The sequence below is a fragment of the Camellia sinensis genome, chromosome 7 (assembly GCF_055761805.1).
Source record: "Camellia sinensis isolate YWXY chromosome 7, ASM5576180v1, whole genome shotgun sequence".
Classification (NCBI taxonomy): Eukaryota; Viridiplantae; Streptophyta; class Magnoliopsida; order Ericales; family Theaceae; genus Camellia; species Camellia sinensis.
The window spans coordinates 177,335,332-177,348,579 of NC_138967.1; the positions used below are offsets into that span (position 1 = coordinate 177,335,332).

General features: G+C 38.7%; 1 protein-coding gene across 6 annotated transcripts; it reads left to right on the plus strand.

Moving 5' to 3' along the window:
- Positions 1–599: 599 nt before the first annotated feature.
- Positions 600–6,039, plus strand: LOC114292368 (uncharacterized). 6 transcript variants are annotated; one of them, XM_028236308.2, is made up of 13 exons: positions 600–842; positions 1,210–1,323; positions 1,827–1,937; positions 2,022–2,084; positions 2,184–2,297; positions 2,380–2,529; positions 2,842–2,919; positions 2,993–3,214; positions 3,298–3,384; positions 3,570–3,740; positions 4,374–4,466; positions 4,931–5,556; positions 5,779–6,039. In XM_028236308.2, exons 1-12 carry the CDS (start codon positions 681–683, stop codon positions 4,985–4,987), a joined length of 1,422 nt encoding a protein of 473 aa, XP_028092109.2. In that variant the 5' UTR covers positions 600–680; the 3' UTR covers positions 4,988–5,556; positions 5,779–6,039. The 6 variants fall into 6 exon arrangements, with proteins under 6 accessions (XP_028092109.2, XP_082736070.1, XP_082736071.1 ...); XM_082879944.1 differs by having other exon boundaries at positions 5,283–5,556; XM_082879945.1 differs by having other exon boundaries at positions 3,570–3,734; positions 5,283–5,556.
- The last annotated feature ends 7,209 nt before the right edge of the window (positions 6,040–13,248 follow it).

Consider the following 13,248-nt stretch of genomic DNA (forward strand, 5'->3'; position numbering starts at 1 on the left):
TTATTAATGTTGAGTTTGGCTGTGGGATTTGAGAAGGAATTTGCAAAGAGAAAAGAAAATGATAAGTGAAATGTGAATAAAATATACTTACTTTTGATCTAGTTTTACACACTTTTTTTTTAAAATCTCTTTCTAAATCTTTCAAATATTTAAATTTTAGGATTTAGGTTATATTTTACGTTTTTTTTTTCCAGTAGTGCTACATGTACCAATTAGTGTACTAACACTACTTATAATATTATTATTGACTTTACTCATTAATCACATTATAAATATCAAAATTTTCTTAAATTATGTCACATCATCAATTAGTACATTAATTAATTTACTAATTGATACATAGAAAATGAGTAAGAATACTAATTAATGTTATCATTAATGATGTGACAACTTTATTGTGTTTGTTTTTATTTAAAGTAAATGTCACGTCATTAATAATTGCTTGAGAACACCACTTTTAACAGTATCTATTGTTGGCCTGGATACATATAGTATTTTTTTTAAAAATACTAGAGGCCTTAAAAATTTTACCAAAAATTTTATTAAATTTTAGTAAAACTTTTATAGAATATTTGAAATTTTTAGAATTATTTTTTTATTTTTTTTTAATTGACTTTTTAATTTCATGTGACACCGAAGGGCCCTAACCAGTCGCTTCTCTCAGAGACTCTGCTGCGAAAATGGTGGTCTTATCCTGTGCTTACTCTGCTTATCCTACGCACGCTGTCTGTCTCAGAGCTCACAGAGGCTTTTCTCCAGTGCGGTCGACCTCTCCAGTCTCCGTTTCTCATACCCGTCGTCATCATGATCACCACCACCATGATCATCCCTTTGTCCCAGAGGTTATGCTAAACCCAAGAACTTTATTTATTTCTCAAAACCCTAAACTAATCCTATGTTTGGATGCCGAGAAAATGAACGAACGAATTGAGGAGGGTTTCCTCCCAAGTTCTGATGAAACACTGAATGAGCCTTGCAATTTGATTTAGAAATTGTTGAAAATGTCTATTTTTTGAAGTTTTCATAAGAGAAAACTAGCTTTTTTTCCTGTAAAATAATAGAACTTTGTGTTTCTGTGGTTATAGTACTCTTGTAATTTGATGTAGGAATATTGTTGAAAAGTCCATATTTTAAAGTTTTTATGAGAGAAAACCGGTTTGTGTTTCCGTGGCTCTATCTAGTAGTCATTATGTGTTGTCCTTGATGCAGGTTGAAAAGGCAGTGGACTCCTTGTACGCGGAGTTCCGGGCTGTGGATAATCTAGTTGCGCGTAACACTGCCCGTGTTCTTAGGGCTTTCCAGAATGCCCGGGTTGGATCCCATGTAAGGATAATTAATTTGAAAATAATTTGCCAGTTGATATTTTGTTTCTATTTGGAAACTTGGGTAATGAATATAAATAAATTGTTGATTGTAGGCAGATATCTCCTAATAAGGTTGATGAATACGTGAATTCTCTGGAAATGTTACTAGATTTACTTTACAATGTATATTAGCCAATGCATTACTTGCATTCATATGACCTAAATGAACTTTAATTGAGTCTAATTGTGCCAAGGTATTGCCGATCGTGAAATCTACGCTTGTTAAGTGAGCCTGCTCAATAGTTTGTTTGAGCTTGGCTTGTTGAGAAATACTACCGTCATCGTCGTCGTCATCTTGTATGTGTACTAAAATCCAAAGAAAAGACAGTTGTTAAACAATGATCTTGGTTTCTGTGTGCTCAAGAATCATGCATGTGCTGGAATAGTGCTGTCAAATTTGTATATAAAATATTTTAGAAATTGAACTTTCTTTGTTTTCAATCACAATCACGTGTGCGTCAGCACTTTGGTGGTTCCACAGGCTATGGACACGAGGATGCTGGAGGACGTGAAGCCCTTGACCAAGTTTTTGCAGAAATTTTTGGTGCTGAATCTGCAATAGTTCGTTCACAGGTTCACCTCGTACTAATATATGTTTCTGTAATTCTATGGGAGCATGTATAAGCTGTTTAATATATTTTGCTCCTTCACCATCAGTTTTTCTCAGGTACCCATGCTATCTCATGTGCATTGTTTGCTTTTCTTAGGCCAGGGCATGAGGTGAGCTATCATTGTTATGTTGTTGCTTGTCATTGTCATTGTCAATTGAGAATCCTTATTTTTATACTAGCTTATGATTTATACTGATTTAATTTTCAGCTTTTGGCAGTTGTTGGTGCTCCATATGATACCTTGGAGGAAGTTATTGGAATTAGGGACTCTCATGGATTGGGTTCCTTGAAAGATTTTGGAGTGAAGTACCGTGAAGTGCCAGTAAGTAACTACTTCTGGTTCTAAATTATTGAATTTTTTGAGTTTATGTTTCCAAACTTTTCTCATAAAGATTATGATTCAGCTTGCCGAGGATGGTGGGCTTGACTGGAATGCACTTGAGGGTGCATTGACAGCTCAAACAAAATGTGCACTCATACAGAGGTCTTGTGGTTACTCATGGCGTCGTAGTTTAAGTGTAAATGAGATAGGGAGGGCAATCAAGATGATCAAGGTACAACTTATAAATATGCTGAAAGTATGATAAAAACTGTGGTCTTGTTCAAGTTGGGTCAGAAGTGGCCCCATTGCAACTTGGAGAAGCATGAGGATTTGGGTGTTATGGACATTCTCTCAATTCTCTCAATCCTCTCAATCTTGGTCATATAATTTTGGAGTCCACTCCAAAAAAAAAAAAAAAAATGGTACTATTTTCAAAAGTCCTATTCGATCCATACTTTCTTTTTATTTGTCATTTGCTTTTTTCTTTGGCATAAATACATGAACCTCCATCTTGTTAATGTCATCAAAACTTGTTTCTGGACAGATGCAGAATCCGAACTGCTTGGTCATGGTTGATAACTGCTATGGTGAATTTGTGGAAAACATGGAACCTCCAATGGTGGTACGTAACATGTGTCTTGTTTCTTTTGTTTGGAAAAAAAAAATGTTAAAGTTGTGTTGTTTATGTTTTGCAGGGTGCAGATCTAATTGCAGGCAGTTTAATAAAAAATCCTGGGGGAACCATTGCACCCTGTGGTGGATATGTTGCAGGGAAGGAAAAATGGGTTAAAGCAGCAGCTGCTCGTCTATCTGCACCAGGGCTTGGGATTGATTGTGGCTCAATCCCTGGTGACATAATGCGTGCATTTTTCCAAGGGTTATTCCTTTCACCTCAAATGGTCGGGGAAGCAATCAAGGTACCTAATTTGCATTTTTTAAATTTATGGTGTTTTTTGTTACTCTACCAGGCCATGTTGATTTTCTTATCATCTGTTACAAGGGAAGCTTCTTGATTGCTGAAGTCATGGCAGCTAAAGGGTATAAGGTGCAGCCACTTCCTCGGGCACGCCGTCATGATACCGTACAGGTTTGTTTTATTAGCCCATTGTCTTCAAGAGGAATTCATTGTAAGCTGAGAGCAATGATTTTCATTTTCAATTTGGATGTTGATCCAAATTTTGCTTTTTATGAACCCATTGGCCAATTATTATCATACTATGGTAATGTTGTTCCATTTAATTGTACCTATTCTTGGTGCTTTCCTTGTGGCAGAATTATAAACGTGAAATGATCATGTTGCTAGATGCTGCTTTTCAGGCCGTACAGCTTGGATGCCGTGAGCGTCTCCTTGCTTTCTGTGAGGCTGTACAGAGAAGCTCCCCGGTTGGTTCTTTCACCAAGCCCATTGCGGGTTCGACTCCTGGATATGCATCTGAGGTTTGCGTATGTTTGGCTTTATTATCATTTATATTAACTCTTGGGGGATGAACTTTTTCTACTTCACTTTTTCTTTTTGAAATAATATGGCAACTTTAGGTGCAAGTTTTGTCCCCAAAACAGATGCTGAATTTTATAATCCTCAGGTATATATACATAGATGGCACAGGCACAACTAATGCTTGATAATTGACAGTTCATGGAGCTGTAGGAACAGAGTACCACCATGTGCTAGCAATTTCTCTCTTTTTTTCAACATCATCATCTCCTTTTCACCTCTGCTGCCTCTTTTTCTTCCCTCATTCTTTTGAAAAATGAGCTAAATTTTGAGGAAATATGGAACAAATTCACAACTGTACGGAAATTGGTTTGGGTATAGCATGAGGTAGAGCTACATATAATCAATCATCAGTTACAGAAGGGCCTTCTATGGGTACCTCATGTATCTGAGGCATATGGGATCAATTCTTCACAGCTCTCTGTGGTTTGAACAATAAAATTTGCCTCATGGATTGGATTCTCTCTGTGTCTTTTTTTATTTTATTGATATGTCTCTCGTCTCATGGTTATGATTCTGATTGATAACATGCTTTTCTAAGGCCAATCCTAATTTTGCATGATAAATTATTTGTGATTCAGGTAATCTTTGCTGATGGAACCTTCATTGATGGCAGTACAAGTGAGCTCTCATGTGATGGACCACTAAGGGAGCCTTTTGCTGTGTATTGCCAGGTGTGCTATCTGTGGTGTCATGTTGTCTTTGCATTTTATTGATAGAGTTTAAGCCCTACTAATTTATAGGATAAAAGGCCTTGATCAAAGGCCTCTTGAAATCTTGAACTTCCTACAGCATGTTACTGGCAATAATCCATTTAATAAAATTATTGGCCATTAACCAAATTAAATAAGGGGGTGTTGTTTGCACTCCTCTTTTATTCTTAACTCATTCACTTTTGTTTTGATTATCCCAATTTCCAATTTTTCCCTTCAACGATTTCAATTATTTTCTGTGCCAAGTCAACAACTATATAACTTGTTTGTGCACAAGAAATGATATTGAGGGGAAAATTTGTCTTTTTGTAATTCCCCCAAAAAGTGTAGTGCGGGAGGATAAAAAAGCAGTGTGAATAAAACTCCGTGATATATATATTGGTATTGGATACTGAAATGCATATTTGCTTGAATTTTCTCATTAGGGCGGCACCCATTGGACACAGTGGGGACTAGTTCTGATGTACCCATTAACCAAATGAAATAGGGGGGTGTCGTTTGCACTCCTTTTTTATTCTTAACTCATTTCACTTTTGTTTTGATTATCCAAATTTCCAATTTGCCCTTAAACAATTTCAATTATTTTCTGTGCCAAGTCAACAACTATATAACTTGCTTGTGCACAAGAAATGATATTGAGGGGAAAATTTGTCTTTTTGTAATTCCCCCAAAAAGTGGAGTGCGGGAGGATAAAAAAGGAGTGTGAATAACACTCCCTGTGATATATATATTGGTATTGGATACTGAAATGCATATTTGCTTGAATTTTCTCATTAGGGTGGCACCCATTGGACACACTGGGGACTAGTTCTGGGAGATGTATTGAAATCTATATAATCTAAGACTAATCATAGAAATGAAGCAAGGTGTTTTATTGATATGCTTCCAAGTTCCAACAATAATGTCATTGTTTGAGTCTTCTCACAAAGACTTCCAATTTAGCCATTCAATGGTGGCAAGAATGAAAGGAAACCTCAATGAGATTGCTAATGCTTGTTAAGTAGGGAGGGGAAGAAGGTGGCATCAAACTCAACGCAATTTTGAACCCAAGGTGACAGATAATTCTCTTCTCTCTCTCTCTCTGTTTTTTTTCTTTTTTTTTTTTTTTTAAAGTCATTACAACCATATGAACTACTTTAAGGTTGTAAAGTTTCAACTGGTCTGTGTTTTTGGGACATAGAAATGAACTAATGTACTTTTGTATTGATGTGAATCTGAATCTTATTGACAGCACACAATACATTTATAACATGTTTGATTCTTAATTGTGTAGGAATGCGGCTACTCTCTGAAGTTATGTGGAGAAATTAAGGATTTCGGAACTACAGGTGGCAGACACAGGTTCTTACAGTAGCAGTTTTATCTATTTATTTATTTATAATTTTTGTAACCCTGGTTGAATTGGGTTTTGTCAATGCAAGGTGTACCCTCTGCTTAATTTTTTATGCACCGATTGATTACAGAAACTGTATTTTTTTGGTTGGTTGGGCGGCTTGTTATATCAATTTCAGACAGTTTCAGCGGATTTCATCCATTTTTGCTTCCTAAGGTAGCAGGTGTGCGACTCACCAACACCATTTTTTGTGTGTAGATTATGATTGTATCTATCCAGAAAAATAAGAAGGGAAATCAAAAGAAACAAAGAAAAAAAAAAAGTCCACCTACTGCAATGAACATGAATGAATTGGTAAGGAAGTTGCTCCTCTGTGTTGGGAATGTTTGTTGTAGTTTGTAGAATCTAAAACATCTCTCCCTTAACTTCCAAGATTATTTTCGCAATTTATTTAAATTATTTTTAGTGCAGAAGCCATAGTCTAACACAGAACAGAATCCTTAAAAAAAAAAAAAAGTCACAATAACGTTTTTGTTTTCTATTTTCATGTTTATAATTTTTAGAAACTAAAAATGAAAACTTGTTTAATATTGTTAACATATGAATATAATACTATATATATATTAGTATGTATAGATACATATGAATATAATACTATATATGATATATGTCAGTATGTATAGATAAGTTCATAGTATTAATATAATATGTATATATAATATAGAACGATAGCTTTAGGTTGCTTTCGGTCGCCCACTACCTTTCGGCGTCGCTTTTCTTATTTTATTAAATTACATCATCATGATGTCTTGTATCCGAGCTCCTATATTAAGGAGTCTCTATTGTGTTTCTGACATAGAGTTAATATAACAGAAATATTACTCTCTCAACTCTCTCAATTTCTCTTTCATGGTATCAGAGCACAGGTGCTTTTCCTAAGTCTCTGCATCACATATTTTGTTCTGTCACAGATTGCTGCGTACCTTGTCCTTACCTAATACACAGATTGGACAATACCACCATCTTCGTCTCTTCACGACGAAGCCAACGCCACCAGATTCATCATCAACTGCCGCCGCACGCGCCTCCACGCACCGCCAGAACATTCGGCCACGCGCTCACTCGGTTCAAACGCGCTCTACGCGCTGCCTACACTGCCCGGTGCTATTGTGCGCCCCAGCATCATCTGCTAACGTGAGCCGCGTGTTTCTGACGTCAGCCGACGTCAGCCCTAGCTGCTTCCATGCGCCGTGTGTCTCTCGCCTGCTAACGTGCGCCGCGTCACACTCTGCTAACGTGCGCCGCGCCCTGTGACATCAGCCCTGCATCATCCTGTTTGACCAGCTTCGTTGACTTTTCTATTTTCTGCTTTTCTGGTCACATTTTTGGTCAGTTCACTCCTTTTCTGACTAATTTCGACCTTCTGAATTCACTGGTAACCTCAGTTTTTTCAGATTCTATCTCATTTGTACTATTTTTCTCTCATGGATCGCCTGGACTCCACTACCCACCCTATTTCCGCTATTCTTGACGGGACTAATTATGTCCTATGGGCACAAGCTATGTCTGGCTTCCTCAAAGGAAAGAAATTTTGGCGCATCATTACTGGGGATGTGTGCAAACCAGTTCCAGGGACCACAGATTCCACTGCCACGGACTCCGCTGCCAAATACATCGACCGACTGGAAGATTGGGATAGTAAAAACTATCAGATCATCACTTGATTTCGCAATACTTCTATTACATCTATCAGCCTTCAGTTTGGTCGGTTCCAACTTGACTCTGCTTCCTCTCCTGCCAAAGCTATCTGGGATTTTTTACAAGAACGCTATCAGACTACTGGCCTTGCTCACCAATATCAGCTTCTGAGTCATCTTCACGGTATGCGCCAAGAAACCACTCAAACCATTAATGATTTTCTCTCCCAAATGTATTATGCTTGGGATCAGCTCGCTCTTTCTGAACCTCCATGGGACTGTACTAAGGATGCTACCTTGTTTACTACTTACCGTGACCAACAGCGCTTGGTTCAGTTTCTCATGGCTCTCACTCCTCGATTTGAGCCAGTACGCGCATCTCTCCTTCATCGAACTCCTTTACCCACTCTTGAACAAGCAATTTCAGAACTATTGTCCGAGGAAACTAGATTTGGTACTCTCCATCCGCACCCTGTGGACTCTGTTCTTGCCACTCCACAGATTCGAAGTTCTCCTTCCTCACCTTCACCACAGAGGTCCAATGCCTGCAATTACTGTCACAACCGCAATCTTCCATCGACTCATCTTCTGGTTAATTGTCCAGTTCGTCTTTGTCGGTTTTGCAACAAGACTGGCCCTGGTCATCTCCAGCAAGATTGCTTCCGCAATCACGCCCGTGCCTCTCGCAATGGTCCTTCCACCGGGAATTTTTCTCGCAGCCACTCTCACCGTTCTGGAACTCCGTTTAAACCAATACCTGCTCAACGCACTGCTGCTGCTGCCTCCGAGGATTTACCTTCCTCTGTCCCTATAGACCCTTCCACTCCAGTCTTCTCTCAAACCGATGTCGCAACCATGTTTCAACATTTTTGGCAGAATTCCGGTACTCCTCCATCTACTGCTTTATCTGTCACCGCAGGTAACACTTCTTGGTACTTTGACTCCGCTTGTTGTAATCACATGACCTTTGACCCTACTATTTTTACTCCTCTCTCTTCTCCTCCTCCTGTTCCTTCTATCCATACTGCTGATGGGTCTTTTCTGTCTGTAAGTCATGTTGGTTCTGTTTCCACCTCTCACTTATCTTTATCCCATGTCTATCTTATGCCTGCTCTTATTTTAAATCTTATCTCCATTAGTCAATTATGTGAGCATGGCCTAACTGTTACTTTTTCCCGTACTGGTTGTTTGGTGCAGGACCCTCGGACGGGGCAAACTCTTGGGATAGGCCATAAGCATGGACGTCTCTACGAACTCATCCATCTTCATGTTCCCGATTCCTCTCAGATCACAGCTCCTACCACTACTACCACTGCTACCACTGCTCCTCCTTTATCTCCTTTTCAGCTTTGGCATTGTCGTTTAGGCCATCTTTCTGTTGGTCGTTTAAAATCTCTAATTTCCAGTGGTCATTTTGGTCATGTAAGTTCTGATGTTTTAGATTGTGTGTCCTGTCAACTTGCCAAATAACCTGCTTTGTCGTTTAATAAAAGTGACTCTGTTTCTCTTGCACCATTTGATCTCATTCATTCTGATATTTGGGGACCTTCTCCTACTCCTACTATGGGAGGCGCACGCTATTTTGTTGTTTTTATAGATGATTTTTCTCGTTTTACCTGGTTGTTTCTTATGAAAAATCGCTCTGAGCTCAAACAACTTTATTACAATTTTGCTACAATGGTTAAAACTCAATTTTCTAAAAATATTAAGGTTTTTCGCTCCGACAATGCATGGAATATAAAGATTTTGACTTTCTTTCCTTTCTTCAGAGTCATGGTACTCAACCTCATCGTTTCTGTCCTGGTACGTCTCAACAAAATGGATGTGCTGAACGGAAACATCGACATATTCTTGACACTACTCGAGCTCTCCTTCTGTCTTCCTCTTGTCCGGAACATTTTTGGGGCGAGGCAGCTCTCACTGCTGCTTACACTATCAATTGTATCCCTACACCTGTCATTCATAATCATACTCCTTATGAGCGTCTGCATGGCACCCGTCCCCCTTACACCAACCTTAGGGTCTTTGGATCTGCCTGTTTTGTTCTTCTTCAACCTCATGAACGTACCAAACTTGAACCTCGTTCTCACCTTTGTTGCTTCTTAGGGTATGGCATTGAACACAAGGGGTATCGTTGTTGGGATCCTCTCTCCCAGCGCCTCCGTATCTCTCGTCATGTAATCTTTTGGGAACACAAAATGTTTTCCTCTCTCTCTCTTTTCCGTTTGTCCGTTCCCTCACCCTCTCTGTTTTTTACTGACCCTTCCACGGATCTGTTCTCTGATGACCTTACTCCCTCGCCCTTGCCAGCCTCTCTCGAGTTCTCTGATGGGCTTACTCCACCGCCCCTGCCGGCCTCTCTCGAGACTGCCTTGCCTTCTGGTCTGTCCCATACCCCTGCTCACTCTGATGGTCTTGCTCTTGCTTCTTCGGGATCCTCCCCTCCTGGTGAGTCTCTCCCTCTGGCTCCTCCTGCCTCTACTCGACCACACCGGGTAACCCAACCTTCTACTCGTCTTCGTGACTTTATTGTTGGTTCTACTGCTTTTTCCACTTATGAACCGACCTCCTATCGTGAGGCTCGCTCTAATCCTCTTTGGCAGCAAGCTATGACTGATGAATTGCAGGCTTTAGACAAAACTCACACTTGGGACATTGTTGATCTTCCTCCTGGCAAGACTGCCATTGGTTGCAAATGGGTCTACAAAATCAAAACTTGTTCTGATGGATCTATTGAGCGCTACAAAGCCCGCCTTGTTGCAAAAGGCTTCAACCAAGAATATGGTATTGACTATGAAGAGACGTTTGCTCCTGTTGCTCGTCTCACCTCTGTCCGCAGCCTGATTGCGGTTGCTACCTCCCGACACTGGGATCTTTATCAAATGGACGTGAAAAATGCTTTCCTTAATGGTGTTCTTCTTGAGGAGGTCTACATGCAACCTCCCCCTGAGTCTACTTATCCCCCTCATAAAGTCTGCAAACTTCAGCGTGCTCTTTATGGTCTCAAACAAGCTCCGCGCGCTTGGTTTGCCAAGTTCAGCTCCACTATTCATGACTGTGGTTTCACCTCCAGTTCTTATGATACTGCTCTTTTTATCCGCAACACTGCTCAAGGGACCACCTTGCTTCTCCTTTATGTGGATGATATGATTATCACTGGTGACGATCTTGATGGTATTGTATGCCTTAAACAGTTTCTTAGTCGTCATTTCGAGATGAAAGATCTTGGTCTTCTCAGCTATTTCTTGGGTCTTGAAATCTTCCATGATTCCACGGGGTCCTTTCTCTCTCAGGCTAAGTATACCTCTGATCTTCTCACCCGCGCTGGTCTTACGGATTGCAAGACTGCCTCCACTCCCTTGGAGTCTCAGAGTCGTCTTACACCTCTTGATGGCACTCTTCTCTCTGATGCTACCCTATATCGTCAGCTGGTTGGCAGCCTTGTCTATCTCACTGTTACTCGTCCTGATATTGCCTATGCAGTTCACATTGTCAGCCAGTTTATGTCAGCTCCTCGTACCCCTCATTATGCCGCCTTAGTTCGTATCCTTCGTTATCTCAAAGGTACCTTGTTTCATGGACTTCATTATTCCGCCCACTCCTCTCTCCAGCTTCGTGCCTTTTCCGATGCTGATTGGGCTGGGGATCCTACTGACCGGCGCTCTACTACAGGGTTCTGCTTTTTCTTGGGTGATTCTCTTATTTCTTGGCGCAGCAAGAAACAATCTCTTACTGCTCGCTCCAGTACCGAGGCTGAATATCGTGCTCTTGCTGATACTACTCAGGAACTTCTTTGGCTTCGTTGGCTTCTTACTGACATGGGTAATTCCCCCTCTGGTGCTACTGCCCTCTTTTGTGACAATCAAAGTGCTCTTCAAATTGCTCACAATGATGTTTTTCATGATCGCACCAAACACATTGAGATTGACTGTCATTTTATTCGTCAACACGTCACTCATGGTACTGTCCATCTCCTTCCAATCTCCTCTGCTGATCAACCTGCTGATATCTTCACCAAAGCCCATTCTCCTGGTCGCTTCGTTGAACTTGTCTCTAAACTCAAGTTGGTTGATGTTTGTCCTCCTTGAGTTTGAGGGGGCTGTTAACATATGAATATAATACTATATATATATTAGTATGTATAGATACATATGAATATAATACTATATATGATATATGTCAGTATGTATAGATAAGTTCATAGTATTAATATAATATGTATATATAATATAGAACGATAGCTTTAGGTTGCTTTCGGTCGCCCACTACCTTTCGGCGTCGCTTTTCTTATTTTATTAAATTACATCATCATGATGTCTTGTATCCGAGCTCCTATATTAAGGAGTCTCTATTGTGTTTCTGACATAGAGTTAATATAACAGAAATATTACTCTCTCAACTCTCTCAATTTCTCTTTCAAATATATTATTTTATTTTTAAAATTAATTTTAAAAAAAATGATTGAACTTGTTTTCAAATCAAGTTTGTACTCTTTCCTTCTTCCTCAACCACTTTCGGCCACTCTTAACCTTTGACGTCGTTAGTCAGCTCCAATAAGTTTCAGCAATTGGACAATCACCACCTGTGACCTCTACTAACTCCTGGCCACCCTTACAGTTGGCCAACCTCCACTTCTAGCAGCTACTTCTAATAACTCATTCTTAAAAATATTTTTATAAACTAAACAAAATTATGAGAATTTTTTTTTAAGGTTCTTGATATTAAGATTTTATAAAATAAAGGACATATAATATTTTTATAATAATTGGAGTTCCTTAATATTTTCACAAAGAAAATTCGACATAGAAAAATTTCGCCCCGATACAGAGAAATTAAGAAATTTCAAAAAATTTTGTGATTTCACAAATTTCTCTGATATGATTACAGAGAAATTTCATCGAGAAATCTTAATTAATAAAAAAAACATGTTGAATCTCTCCTACTACTCAAAGTTTGGGAGTGATATTTCACTAATTTTTTCTAAATTTTTATTTCTTATATTTCATAAAAATAAAAGAAAAAGTATTTCTTAATTTTGCCAACCATAAACAAAAAAACTACAACATCTTAACAAACGCCACCACTATGGTGCTAGAAAGTACTCCCTCACGTTTGGTTTTTTTTTCCCTGGGAGTTTTACTTCATATTATGGTGCATTGGGCATTTGTTTGAGAATTTTGTGTTTTTGAAAATTTCTTTTTTAAAGAATTTTTTTTTAAATTATCTTTTCAATTAAAATTCTGTGAGGTGATGTGATAGATCAAATTTTTTTTAGGTGCAAAAATATGGATATGGTCCCTCAATATTCTGAGTGCATTTATAGAAAATTAGATTGCATCTAGGTTGGAGCTGAAACTAAGGTTTCCCATCTACTCTCAACGTTAAAAAATAGGGATTTTTTTTTAAGTTCCATGATATTAAAATTTTATAACATAAAAGTCATTCAATATTTTCATAATGTTTAAGATCCCTCAACATTGATCCAGAGAAATTTCAATCCAGAGAAATTCTAGACTTTCCAAAGAATTTCTCTGGGTTCAAATCAGAGAAAATTCAAATTTTTCTGAATTTAAACCAGAGGAAATTGAACAACACAGAGCAAATTAAACCCAGAAATCCAAAACCAGTAATACAAAACCAGAAATCCAAAGAAAATTCACATAATTTCCACATCCAGAGAAAATTTTGATCCAAAGAAATTCTAGAAAGACTA

Bases quoted from the DNA above. Each gene is read 5' to 3' on its own strand.
- LOC114292368 (XM_082879944.1), top strand. From the start codon at position 681: ATGGTGGTCTTATCCTGTGCTTACTCTGCTTATCCTACGCACGCTGTC. The intron at 2,920-2,992 runs GTACGTAACATG...TATGTTTTGCAG, and splicing joins ACATGGAACCTCCAATGGTG to GGTGCAGATCTAATTGCAGG. The intron at 3,215-3,297 runs GTACCTAATTTG...ATCTGTTACAAG, and splicing joins TGGTCGGGGAAGCAATCAAG to GGAAGCTTCTTGATTGCTGA.